Here is a 12956-nt window from a genome sequence, read left to right on the forward strand (position 1 = left end):
AATTTGGTAGTTGTGGCATGGGTTGTTTTGCCCCACATGCAGGGCCTTGCATTTGTCAGTATTAAAAAGCATTTGCCAGTCTTCTGAGCATTTGTTCATGTAGTTCTCTTTGTAAGGTTCATGTAGATCTCTTTGTAAGGCTTCAACATCATCATTTCCCACTTTACCGTAAATCTTTGTCATCTTCAAATTTGATGATGTAGTTTGCAATATTCTCATCCATGTCATTCATGAACAATACGACAAAAAGGATTGACCCCAAAATGGACTCTTGATGCTTTAATAAAGGCCCAGCCTTTAGTGCCCAGCTTCATTAATGCACAGTTTATAGTGTCCAGCCTTTATTATCACAGCGTCGTCTCCTTGCAGCTATTTCTATTCTGTCCCTCAATGCAGTTCTTCCTTCACTGTAGCATGGTCAACATCACACAGCTGTTACACAGTTAGGTAAAGCTTTATTATCTACTTACCTGAAGGTTACCATCATTCTAGTGACCGAAATTGGCGACATCATTCTAGTGACAAAAACTGGCAACTTGCCAAAGGTCCCTTTATTGTTCCCGAGGATGGGCACTGTAGATATATGCAACTTTTAAGTCCATTCTTCTCTGCTCTCTTTTTTTTTTTTTGAGATCCAAGCTCAGGGCTTCCAGCAGTTCATACAAATCTTTGCTGAGAAGTTTCTTATGAATCTCCCTTACTTGAGATGTTAATGTGTGGGGACTTGACAAACTCTTCAATGCTGGTTGCTGTATTAGTGCGTGTGCCTCTGGAGTCTTCTTGGTCAAATGATGTGCCCATCTTCTTAATTGCCTCTTTTGGATTCACTCTACAGCCCAAGTGTATCTGATTTAACCTCATTACCTTAGAGAGTAGCTTAATTTTATCAGATGTGGCAGACAACCAGTGTTAGCCAGAGATTGCTGACCTTGCAAAACAGTATTGACAAGCGCGTATAGAATTCACATTACTGTACATTTCATTTCAAATAATCAGGTGTTGTAAAACTTTGTCTAGTGTGTCACATTAAATAAGAAAATTTACATATAAAATGAAATGAGAAAATATTTCTGTTTATTATCAGTCTTAAGCAGGACATACAAAAGATATACAGGATAAATTAAGATTTTCCCTTTTAATATTACTTTTGGTTATATAATGAAAATGTTATATTTTAAGATATTTATGCTGTTGTACAGTATATATACAATGGTTAAGTAATTGTATTACATAATACTTTTTCCAAATAGTAACCAACAAAGATAATGGATGACTGTAATACAATAAAAACAACTGCTCCAGAATCCTTCAATAAATAGAAGATTAATAATAAACTTTAGTCCTTTTTAACAGCTTTGTATAAATACGTGGCTTTTGTGTGACTAGACAATTTACTGCCATGCAAATTTGGAAAACGATGTTTTTTAGAATTTCAATTTGATTTCTTTAAGGTTGAGACAGCCATAAACCTCCACATGTACGCATATGCCAGCAGTGACGATGGTGCTTTCTCGTAGAGCCAAGACTGAAACATGAGGAGTGTCATTTAGAACTAATCACAAAGAATACATTGAGGAAAATGCAGCAGTACACTTTATTGCCAACTATGCTTTTCCTGGTCAACACTTGCCTCTTCTTCTCTTTAAGGTCATTAATATGTAAGTGAAAATACTCATCACAGAGAGTACAACTATGGAACACACTGCTTACTGAAACAATCTAACCAAGATCAATGCTTAGCTGTAGAAAACCTGGAAAGCACAGTTAGACAAACTAGATGATGTTAAAGTGTACAAGAGAATGGCATGTTGACCAGACCACACACTAGAAGGTGAAGGGACAATGACGTTTCGGTCCGTCCTGAACCATTCTCAGTCGATTGTCTTGAGAATGTAGTCCAGGACGTAATCGATTTGAGAATGGTCCTGGACGGACCAAAACGTCGTCGTCCCATCACCTTCTAGTGTGTGGTCTGGTCAACATACTTAGCCACGTTATTGTGACTCATTGCCTGCAAGAGAATGGCATTCCTGCTCCCTGACAGGCCAAGCAGAACTTCATGGCTGGTGTGATCTAACAGCTGGGAGCCATATCAACAAGATAGCTTCAGCGAGTCACAAGGGGCTGCCTAAAAACAATTTTTTTTTTTTGCCTCAGTATGGGCCAACTTAGTCATTCCTATTTAAATTTAATCTTGTATTTTTTTTATCTCATGATTAAAGAGATACAAACTCTCTTTGCCCAGGATAGGTTGGATTTTAAGAAAATATCCAGGTTTTTAGTAACCCTGCTTTAAACTAAACCTAAGCTGATCTTACTATTATTTACAATAGGATAGAACACTTGAGCCTCATCAATCCTTTAACACAAGGAAATTTAAGGATATAACTTTACCTGAATCCCATGAGTCCAATATCCAGTGGTGTACCGAGCATAACCCAGCGTAGAGAGAGCATGAGCAGCAAAAGTATTGGGATTTGGAGTGAGCAAACCTGCCGGAAAAAATAATTAAGGAATAAATTGAACTTAAACCCCAGCTTAACACTGCTTGCAAGCTCACTGTGACCCTCACTGAATTCCCAGCTAAATGTGAAACTGAAATATTAAATGGGGGAAGCTACAATTAAAGGGTTAAATTTAATGTTGAATAATAATTAATAAGAACTTACAGCTGCCACCACCATCCTGAAACCTGAATGTGCCTGCATTACTGATCTCCCAGGAAGGACAGAAATCAATAATTATAAATTCGAAGGGCGTCGGAATCTTGGCAATTAATGCATGAGAATTATTTAGAGAAGATCTTTACTTTATTATTTTAGATTCAAGGGCAACTTTAATTACCATAAATGGAGGAGAAACAGGGAACTTCCAAAATAGCATGTGAATAAAAATAAGAACAATAATAAATCAATAATGATTTAACAAAAGATATGTTTATTTATATCCTAGCTGTAATTAAGTCCTATGAGGCAAATGATACACAACATTGATGGAACATGAGTACTCAAGAGCACATTAACTAATCCTGTAATTACCCAACCTTTTGATGTTGAAACACTCCTCTTACTGGGGCCTTGATGGACCAGCCCAGTTCACTCCCTCAAGTTACACTACCCAGTACACACTAAACTAAGATTTGCTCACAAGCTTACCAGTGGAGGACAGCTCCTCCCACAACTAATACAGCTCCTGGGCTCCTCCCATTATTTTTTTGGCAACAGCCAACCATTTTAAAACTAGGCCTGAGGTCTGGCCCTCAAGGGCCAATAAGGGCTTGGCACCTATCTACAGCCAATCACCTTCCAGGTCTGCTTGAAAGGCACGTGAAAGCCAATAGAGTTGTGTCAGCTCTACTCGGCTGCCCGAAGGAACAAGGCCTGTTTGTCGTGTGTGACACACACCAGACCTCTCCCGAACCTGACCTCCCTGTAATCCGAGGAAAGGGTTGTTTGCCTAAACGGATGAATGTCACACCACTGTCGCTGACTATGGTGAGGAACCAGGGAGCAGGGAAAAGAATGGGGAAAGAGAAGGAATTCAGTTGGGATGGAGTGGGGGGAAAGTGGGCAAGGAGAGGGCCAAGCGAGTGGGGTGCCACCCAACCACCAGTGGCCTCTTGACTTAGACAAATGGGTGGAGGGGGAAGGTGGAGGGGAAGAAGGGAAACTCAGGTCTGCTTTCAGCAGGTTGTTACAGCAGCTATAGCCCCAACACTTACTGAAATGGTAGTATAGGGAACAAAAGTTAATCCAAACCACAAGGATATTCAAAATACTGGACGAGCCAACACAAAACATTGGCTGAGCCTACACAAAGCATTGGCTGTGCTAAATTAAAACTACGGCTAAGCCAACGCAAAACACAGGCTGAGCCAACCCAATGAGCTTTGGAATGAAGAACCAAGGAAATTAGATTAACAAATTAGGCATTCCCTAAACCAATATAGGTGGCATGGAGACAGTGAAGAACTATCTGGGACCAGGCCCCATATAGTTCATCACTGGGGCCAGCTTGCCCTGGCCCCAGTGATGAACTATATGGGGCCAGGCTCGGGGAGAAGAAAAACTCCCAAAACCCTCTCCAGGTATGCTATTGGTATGGACCTGTGACATGGTATGTGCAGGGGTTTCCAGGAAACCAACAAGGGGTCACTATCAGAAAGTGCAAATTTAATAAAAACCAGGTAGGTTTCCAGCAAATACGTATTGAGTCTGTATACAATATACTGTAATGTGGATTTTTGAGCTTTACTTGTACAGCCATATACTATATTGAGCAGGGAGTATAATGCAACTTTTTCCAAATCTAAAATTAAATACAAATCTTTAATTCCAGTTTGCCAATCTTACCTTCTGTATGAATTAGTGGATCAAACCTAGTCATGTTGGTTGAAACTGCAGAAGGTATGATATTCTGCACAGTTATACCAGATGACCGGTACTCAAAGTCCAATACTTCAGAAAAACGGTTGACGAATGACTGCAAAGAGAACAAAATTATTTGATATTAAACAAAATGTAATGTTGCTGGGTGCAAAACGAAAGAGCATGTGTCTGTATATCTATCAGTGTATTTTGAAGCTGAGTTCTTGACCACCATAAGATGGCAGCACCCTCACTGTAATCGTGTCCCCTGCCTCCAACCTGACATCCATCCTACTTGGTCTCATGCCAGTTTGGAAGATTGAGACACTGGATTCAGTTAAGCAACTTGTTTTCATCTTTTGAACTTTTTCATTTTGCAAAGGTATAGTGCAAATATGGATCACTTATTTTTTTTTTTTTTGGGGCAATCAAGTCATCTGTGCATCATATGATTTTGTAAATCACCTGACTACTGTATCTGTGTTATTTTTTCTGTCCCTCTCTTCTTTTGGAGCATCTAAGTTTATTTCCCATACACTTGGGTATCTAGGCCTCATGTAGTGCAAGTGCATTTTTGTTCATATCTTATTCCCTTTCATGAAAATAAGTGATTCATTGTTGGTTTAATTCTTGAACCATCCTGTAGATCCGGACATTGGAGCTGATGCATTATGGTCACTCAACATCTTCTGCATTGCTCAAGCTTTAATTATTGTCTTAACTTGTGTTAAGAAGTTAACACAAGTGGTATGTAAATGTCTATAATCGACGCCTCTTATCTGGACCAGATTCTGGTGCTGGTTCTTGCTAGGTGCTGGTTTTAGAAGTCTCATGTGTGTCCTAAGGCTTGGTTGGTTGCTTCCAGGCTGTAGCTTTGAGGAGCGATTGTGGGGGGTCTCATAGAAAAAAAAAATTCACAATAAACGCCTATACAACAAAAGAGTATGTGTGGAAGCTTGGAGAATAGACTAGCCATAGATATGTGAGTGAGTATTCTTTTAGTGTAAGAGCAGCAGGACAAATTAATTACCTAAAATGCATACTGTAATGTAATGGCTAATTCCATTCACAATTTCAAAAGTGGATAAGAGAGGTGAAATGTGCGGTCAAACGAGCTGATTCCTGCAGGAACAAAATGGTGAGTACTAATACCCAAAAACATACTCATCCATTTTCACATACTTCCACTACCAGACAAACACCCATATACCACACAACCTACACCAGTAACTACACAGCTCATACCCAAAGTTATTCTTTACCTTTGTTGCGCAATAAACCTGAAGTAGTGGCACTGACATCTGTCCTCCAATTGAGCTGATATTGATGATGGCACCTTTCTTGCGAGCTAACATGCCAGGTAGCACTAATTTTGTCATAGCTGGCACAGATGCTGTGTTTACATTAATAAGTGCCCAGAGGTCATCATCAACCATATCCTCGAAGAAACACGGTCCACTGCCAATCACTCCAACATTGTTGACTGAAAATGAGAGAATTCCATTAAAGTTCTGTTTAACTGGCAGATGACTGCCAAATCAACAATAACTGATTGGCAAGCAAGGCCAGGCAAGGCCAAGCAAGGCAAGGCCAGGCCAGACAAGGCCAAGCAAGGCCAGGCAAAGCAAAATAGGCAGGAAAAGCAAAGCAAAGTAGGCAGGCAAAGCAGACAGGTAAGTAGGAAGCCAGCAAAGCAGGTATCCTTTGAAGGTGTTTATCAAACCCCTCTAGAAACTGACTTTTTATCACAGTATTTATATTACATGAAAATTATTAATTTATTATTTTGTGTTTAAATATGCACAAAGATGTGTTTTATAATAATAATAATAATAATAATTTATTTGCAAGAAGGTACAATGGGTTGGTGAGATTACATAGGACTGGTATTTTTACATTAATGCAAAGCCACTAAGACGCATAGCATTTTGGTCAGGTCCTTAATCTAACACATCAGGTAAGATGAAAGGGTACATTGAAGCAAGGTTTTTATATCAACAAATAACTACAATATAAGTTAACACAGGTGATTACACTAGTAAGGATACATGTCTTAAGTACTGTACTAATATTGAAGAAGTAGGCAGTACAAGATACAGTATGAGTTTGAAGCACAAGGTAAAGAAATTATGAGGATGAAATTAGGTACTTTTTTTATTTTACTTTTGAACAGGGTATGAGCTGAACAATTTTTTAATTCGTCAGGGAGTGAGTTCCAAAGAGTGGGCCCTTTTATATACATCGAGTGTTTGCACAGGTCTAGTCTGACTCTGGGGATATCAAAGAGATATTTATTTCTGGTGTGGTGCTCATGGGTTCTATTACACCTATCAAGGAAAAGTTTCAGATAAAGATTAGCATTTAGGAACAAGGTTTTGTACATGTAGATAGCACATAAGAATGTGTGGAGTGAGTGTATGTTTAGCATGTTACGAGACTTAAATAGAGGAGCTGTGTGTTGTCTGAAAACAGAGTTTGTTGTAGTTCTTATAGCAGATTTTTGCTGAGTGATGATAGACTTGAGGTAATTTGCAGTGGTTAAACCCCATGCACAGATACCGTTATATATGACAGGGATAGATTAGTGCTTAGTATAATGAGAGGAGAGCAGAGTAGGGAACATAATATCTGATTTTAGAAAGTATACCGACTTTTTAATGTCAGCATACTTTAATTCTAATACTAAAAAAAGTACTTTATAATTATCTATAAAAAAATGTTCAGTGATAAATTGCCAAAAATGGCAAAAACCTGAATTATTCATGAATTTGGATTGAGTCCACAATGATATACAAGTCTGATTTTTTTTAAGTTATTCAGTATAGTAATTCATATTTAAATCAATTTGGTATTCTTTTGTAAAATGTCTCAGAGTTTTGTGCTGTTGGCTTGAGACTATTGTGAGCCTCGTGATCCGTGCTGTGGTCATACAACCATCCTTTCTGTTCTGACATCGACATCCTTGAAATCATCAGAAAATAAAATTTATGTATAGATCACCTATCAAATAATTTTTTTTAATAAGAAAAGCATTGTACTTACCTAAAATCCCAATCTCCTTGCCTGCAAGGTGTTTACCAATGTCTTCATATATTGGTCGGCCAAGAGCAAAATCTACTTGCATAATTTCTGTCTCGACTCCATACTGGCCACCTGTTCAAAAACATTACAAATATTTATTACTGTCAAAACACTGATTGCCGTAATCTTTATTCATGTATAGTCACCGATACACAGCCTGATTGCTCTATCATTTTTCTGTCTCGTCTCCAAACTGAATGTCCCTTGAGAAATACGACTTCATTTGAAACATTATTTTCAAGTATCATCTCTAAGTGAGACAATCTCTGCCATCTTTAGCTGTATTATGTATTTTAGCTCCAGTATTTTTTTATCTCTCTTTGTTAGTACACATGATTTTCAGGAACATGCTTTCATTCCCTTTGTCCTTTACTCACCCTTCCTTCAATGATTTTGTTAGTTTGCTTTTATGTACCATTTTGTTAGGAGGGTTGGGAAATAGTGCTAAAAAAACACCCATTTGTTTTGAGAAATTTGATTGTTTACATTGTTGGGAGAATTTTGTTTGCTGGTTTTGAGGCTTCGGTCTCTTTGAATCCAGCAGTGGTCTGTATTGATTCAGTAACCTTCTGGATGCCTTCACGGTGGGGTTGTGTAGGTGTCGCCTGCTTCTACACCCCTCTGAAGGGAGGCCAGGTTCTAGCTGTGGTCCCTGGTAGGCCAAACAGAATTCCACAGCTTATTTGACCTAGTACAGGTAGTTGGGAGCCATCTCAACAAGATAACTTCAGGGAGCCACAACGGGCTCTCCCAGAAAAGGGTACATATATTTTTGTGTGTACAGTACTTTCCATACTTTTGAATCTTGAATTTCACAAGGAAAACTATTAAAATAATTATTGTATGTAACTTTATTTTACAATGAAAACTATTAAAATAATGAGTTATTTTTTATTAGTTACGCTTTATAGAACTCTTGCGAAAATGGCTGATCGGCTGCGAGTGTTACCAAAGCATTTGGTATAGTAGTTGCAAGTACTGTCTGTGATATAAAGAATCAAAGTGCCACAATCCATCTGAATCCTTTCATAAATCCAGGTAGAATTTATGCATTCTTAGGTTCTAACTCTTATATTTTTTCATGAAGGGGAGGTAACTAAAATTTAAGTTTCAGTTTGATTTATATACTGTATGTTATATATATATACTGTACTGTATATAGATGACCAATCTAACCAGGTATTTTTAAATAGCATACAACATCAAAATTATATATGTTGCAGAAATAACTATAGATTTACTAAGTGAAAGCACTAGAAACATACGTATATCTTGAGCAACCTTCTCCAACTTCTCTTGAGTGCGGGAGATCAGCATAACATTCATGCCCTTCTTGGCAAGGGCAGCAGCATATCCTTTGCCTATGCCATCAGAGGCACCTGTCACAACTGTAAAGGAATAATCAAGTCTATTAGGGAAGGAGCTACTGCATAAACAACAAACACACCTCATCAAAAATCCCATTTTCTCCAATAATAAGTATCTGAACGTTTATTCAAGACATCTGCCGAAATTCCATAAACAAAACTCATGCACATTTTATTGTGCCGTTATCTTCATCCAAAATGATAACCGAACCACACACTGGAAAATGGAGAAATGGCAATATGGAGAAAATTAACGAAAATCTTAAAATTTTTGGAGAAAAATTGTCTTTTCTCCATTTTCTGATGTGTGGTTTAGTCATTATATCTTCAGCCACATTATTGTGAGTCATCATCTGCAACTTCATACAATATGCAGATGATGAGTCACAATAACGTGGCTGAAAAATACAACAACTCAAAACATTTGTATTACTCTTTACGAAAATAAACTTTAGTCAATATATGATAGTCAAAGTGAGAACCAGCCATGCCTACTATTATACCTTGGGGACAACTACTTGCACTTAGAAGCAGACAGTGATATGCTTTAATCCATTCTGCATCTGTACAGCAGACTGACCTCCATATAAAACCATACTAGGCACACTCAAGTCCCAAGGATAAAATTCCTTTATTTGATCAGACTGAAATCAGGCTCCACTGAGGTTAACAAGAGCTACCGCTACAATTCACTCACTCACAACACTGCATCTGCCAAGCCATCCATCTCTCTGCTCTCAGCTACATGATGCAAGTAAATAAACAACAATATGCCAGTTAAGCATAAATTTTTACTCAGTTATGACTTACAATGATTATATAAATTGTCATTTACTGCTAGTCCTAGGTAAACAGAAGCATCAGGTGTAGGGAAACATACCCAAATGCCTCGAGTTGTACAGGTATCAAACTCAGATCCACACTATTTTGAGCAGACGGAGCTGAGCAGAAAAGTGTTGCAAAGGAGCACCTCATCCTGATACCCTTCCACACTTACATATTTCCTTAAGTACAGTACAGAACTGTATACACTATATACAGAATATAGTTTCAAAATAAAACCGAGTTTATAACAATTCTGAAGATATTTATGTAACTAAATACACAAATTATATCAATACAAATGACCCCATTCACTGCTTGCAGTCTCTATGGGTCTATAGATACAGGAAGGTCCCTGATGTCAGTGTGAAACCCACCTGCCCATTTGCCACCATATTCTCTAGCCAGGTCCCTGGACACCAGCTTGGACCAGACATGCACCCTCAGAGCCGAGGTCAAGTCCCAGACCACCGTTAGTGTCACCTTCCCTACGTAGAAGATCCCAATGAAGGACAGCACATCCGCCACCTGCTGGAGTCCCTTCACCACCACCTCCGTCAGCCACTTTGCAGAGTCAACCGAAAGAGCCATTGTGCGAGATTACCTGAGGAATATTGTGTATCTTTAGGAGGAGTTTGTAAGGCTACCTTAGGAATTTTGTGTATCTCTGGGAGTAATGTGAGAGGTAAGGTTAAAAATTTACCATTATTTGACATTTAAGAAATTAAGTGAGTGTACTAAAAATGTCACTGCATATTAAGTGACACTGCATAAGCACTGTGACACTGTGCAAATGTCACAGTATTAAGTTTATTGGCAAATATATAGTATAGCAAGAATCTTAAGAGAATTTCTTCTATAAATGCCACTAAAATGAACATTCTGCGCTTCAACTTCCAAACCCAGACCTCTATTATAATGGAGCCCTTTGCTTAATGGATAAACTCTGGCAACCAAGTTTAAAAATTCATTTCCAAAATTCCAAAAGGAATTAAAAATTCCTTTCAAAATTCAGATTCTAAAAAAATAAGTGACTGTGAATGCTGTTAAATCTTGATATTTTGATACCTGACCATCACATAAAGTCATGCCCATAAAGCAGCCTTTTACCTGAATTTACCTGACGGATTCTCCCATTTGTGGCGATGATTTTATCCTGCTTGATTTTAAATTCCATCAACGTTTTGGCATTTACAGCTTCAGTGGGTAAGTGGTTCTATGGATTTTTAACCCTAAAAATGGAAAAGCATTTCCTGTTTTTTTTTTGTTCTACAATGTGGCTTGTTGAGCTTGAAAGCATTGCTGCTTGTTTGTGTTACATTTGACCTTTTGAAGGAGTGGTCTGAATCAATGTCCTCTACATTATTCAGTATTTTAAGTTTCAATTATATCAGGCCTGTGGCTCTCAACCATTCTTGGTGTGAGTCGACTTAGTTCTGGGATGACTTTTGTCTTCCAGTATAAAACTTTCTCATAAGCAGATATGTCCTCCTGAAGATGAGGTCTCTCTGCTTGGATATAATATTTCAAATGGTTTGCATCAGAGGTTAATAAAATTGAATTACTGTACTACCTTTTTTATTTTTATGTTTATTTTGCCCCAAGGGGCGAGTTTATTGGGCAGCGTTACTCGTCCTGTGAGTGAACACACCACCATAGCAGCATGTACAACACCCGCCAATAAGAAGAAAACCCGCTGGGTTGTCCATCCTGTCACTTGTACTCATAAGAAACAAATAATGGATAACTTCTTCACAGTGTAAAGCGAGAGATAAGGTCCACACAGAGTTGATGCACTGTCCGTGTAAGACGCCGCTTCAAATCAACTTCAATATAGCCAGAATAATCTTTGAGGTACAGTATTGATGTTCAGGCTTCAGAGGTAGTACTTGTGACTGAAACTAGTCCTATAAACTGATGTAAAATCCTACCGAGTTTAGCTATATAATATTGAATATGCAATATGTCTACTCATCTATAAGTAGGTGGTCCATCACTACATATTGGTACCTTACACCAAATAGCAAAGTAGTATCATTTCATGAGGATGAATTGCTTGCATAGATATCAAATAGATGTCAAATCCTACCGAGTTTAGCTATATAATATTGAATATGCAATATGTCTACTCATCTATAAGTAGGTGGTCCATCACTACATATTGGTACCTTACACCAAATTGTAAAGTAGTATCATTTCATGAGGATGAATTGCTTGCATAGATATTACCCGGGATAATGCATTAATGACAATTAAGGTCATAAAATCTATTGCCTCTGGGAAAGATTACCTTACCTTGCGGTTACTTTTTTCTTTCCAAGGTTCCGAGGATCAACGTCTCCAGGGCCCAGTCTCTGACCTGGCATCCTTTCGTGGTCTGATCAACCAGGCAGTTGGACGCTGCTGTGATTTACACACATTACAATATAAATGCATATATAATAAGCCATTGACTATCTTAACATTAGTAACCCAAATTAGCCCAAAAGGTCACAAGTAGCTAAATTACTAATTTAAGACCGCAGAGTGTTCAATAGCAGCCCAATCCGGCGTCATTGGTTAGAGGTAAAATACTATGTACAATATAAAGTACCTGAGGAATATTGTGTGTGTCTAGGATAGTGTGTAAGGCAGTGATAAGCTCAAGATAAGGGCGAAGACAAGACATTATCACCTACTGAGCCACGACCCTCCAACACCGGCATGGTAAACACGTCCAAGGCAGCACCAGTACGGAGCCCTCCAGCCGGGTCCGTCTAATTACCACAACCTACACAAGCTTCAGAGAGCTCCCTGGCTATACGTTAGTAATGAATAAATATGATATATTTACTCATTATAATGTTAGTGCTGAACGTACAACACGAAAAAAAAATAATTTTAATCTGAAAAAGTAACTTTTTCAGATTAAAAAAGCTTGTCAAAAAACATAATTTTAATCTGAAAAAGTAACTTTTTCAGATTAAAATTATGTTTTTTCGTGTTGTACGTTCAGCACCAACATTATAACGAGTAAATATATCGAATTTATTCATTACTAACGTATTGCCAGGAAGCTTTGTGAAGCTTGTGTAGCTTGTGTTAGCTTGTGGTAATTAGACGGACCGCCTTCAACTACCTTTGTATGGCTATACTATATACATATATATCTATATTATACTAATACTAATATTAATATTGTTTATTCATTAGAATATATGTACAAAGAACATATGAGTGATGTACAATTGTAAGGACAGTTTAGTTTAGTTCATTTATTATGCACCCCATTCCCATCTTGTGGGCGGTAGTGGAAAGGGTTACAGAGGCACATAATGGG

The 12956-nt window shown here is 38.0% G+C and overlaps 1 protein-coding gene across 3 annotated transcripts; it reads right to left on the minus strand.

Annotated features, from left to right (window-relative positions):
- Positions 1 to 1120: 1120 nt before the first annotated feature.
- LOC123756165 (inactive hydroxysteroid dehydrogenase-like protein 1) lies at positions 1121 to 12451 on the minus strand. 3 transcript variants are annotated; one of them, XM_069336595.1, is made up of 8 exons: positions 12316 to 12451; positions 10015 to 10241; positions 8714 to 8836; positions 7410 to 7520; positions 5630 to 5850; positions 4353 to 4482; positions 2395 to 2492; positions 1121 to 1525 (listed from the first exon to the last, which is right to left on the minus strand). In XM_069336595.1, exons 2-8 carry the CDS (start codon positions 10226 to 10228, stop codon positions 1433 to 1435), a joined length of 990 nt encoding a protein of 329 aa, XP_069192696.1. In that variant the 5' UTR covers positions 10229 to 10241; positions 12316 to 12451; the 3' UTR covers positions 1121 to 1432. The 3 variants fall into 3 exon arrangements, with proteins under 3 accessions (XP_069192696.1, XP_069192697.1, XP_069192698.1); XM_069336596.1 differs by having other exon boundaries at positions 12312 to 12441; XM_069336597.1 differs by lacking the exon at positions 12316 to 12451 and adding an exon at positions 10758 to 10864.
- Between the last annotated feature and the right edge of the window lie 505 nt (positions 12452 to 12956).

The sequence above is a fragment of the Procambarus clarkii genome, chromosome 36 (genome assembly GCF_040958095.1).
Source record: "Procambarus clarkii isolate CNS0578487 chromosome 36, FALCON_Pclarkii_2.0, whole genome shotgun sequence".
Classification (NCBI taxonomy): domain Eukaryota; kingdom Metazoa; phylum Arthropoda; class Malacostraca; order Decapoda; family Cambaridae; genus Procambarus; species Procambarus clarkii.

Coding starts and splice junctions, on each gene's coding strand:
- LOC123756165 (XM_069336595.1), bottom strand. CDS start 10,228: ATGGCTCTTTCGGTTGACTCTGCAAAGTGGCTGACGGAGGTGGTGGTG. Junction 4,483..5,629: donor AGGTTTATTGCGCAACAAAG/GTAAAGAATAAC, acceptor TTCTCTTTGCAG/TCATTCGTCAACCGTTTTTC. Junction 1,526..2,394: donor ATTGGACTCATGGGATTCAG/GTAAAGTTATAT, acceptor CTCATGTTTCAG/TCTTGGCTCTACGAGAAAGC.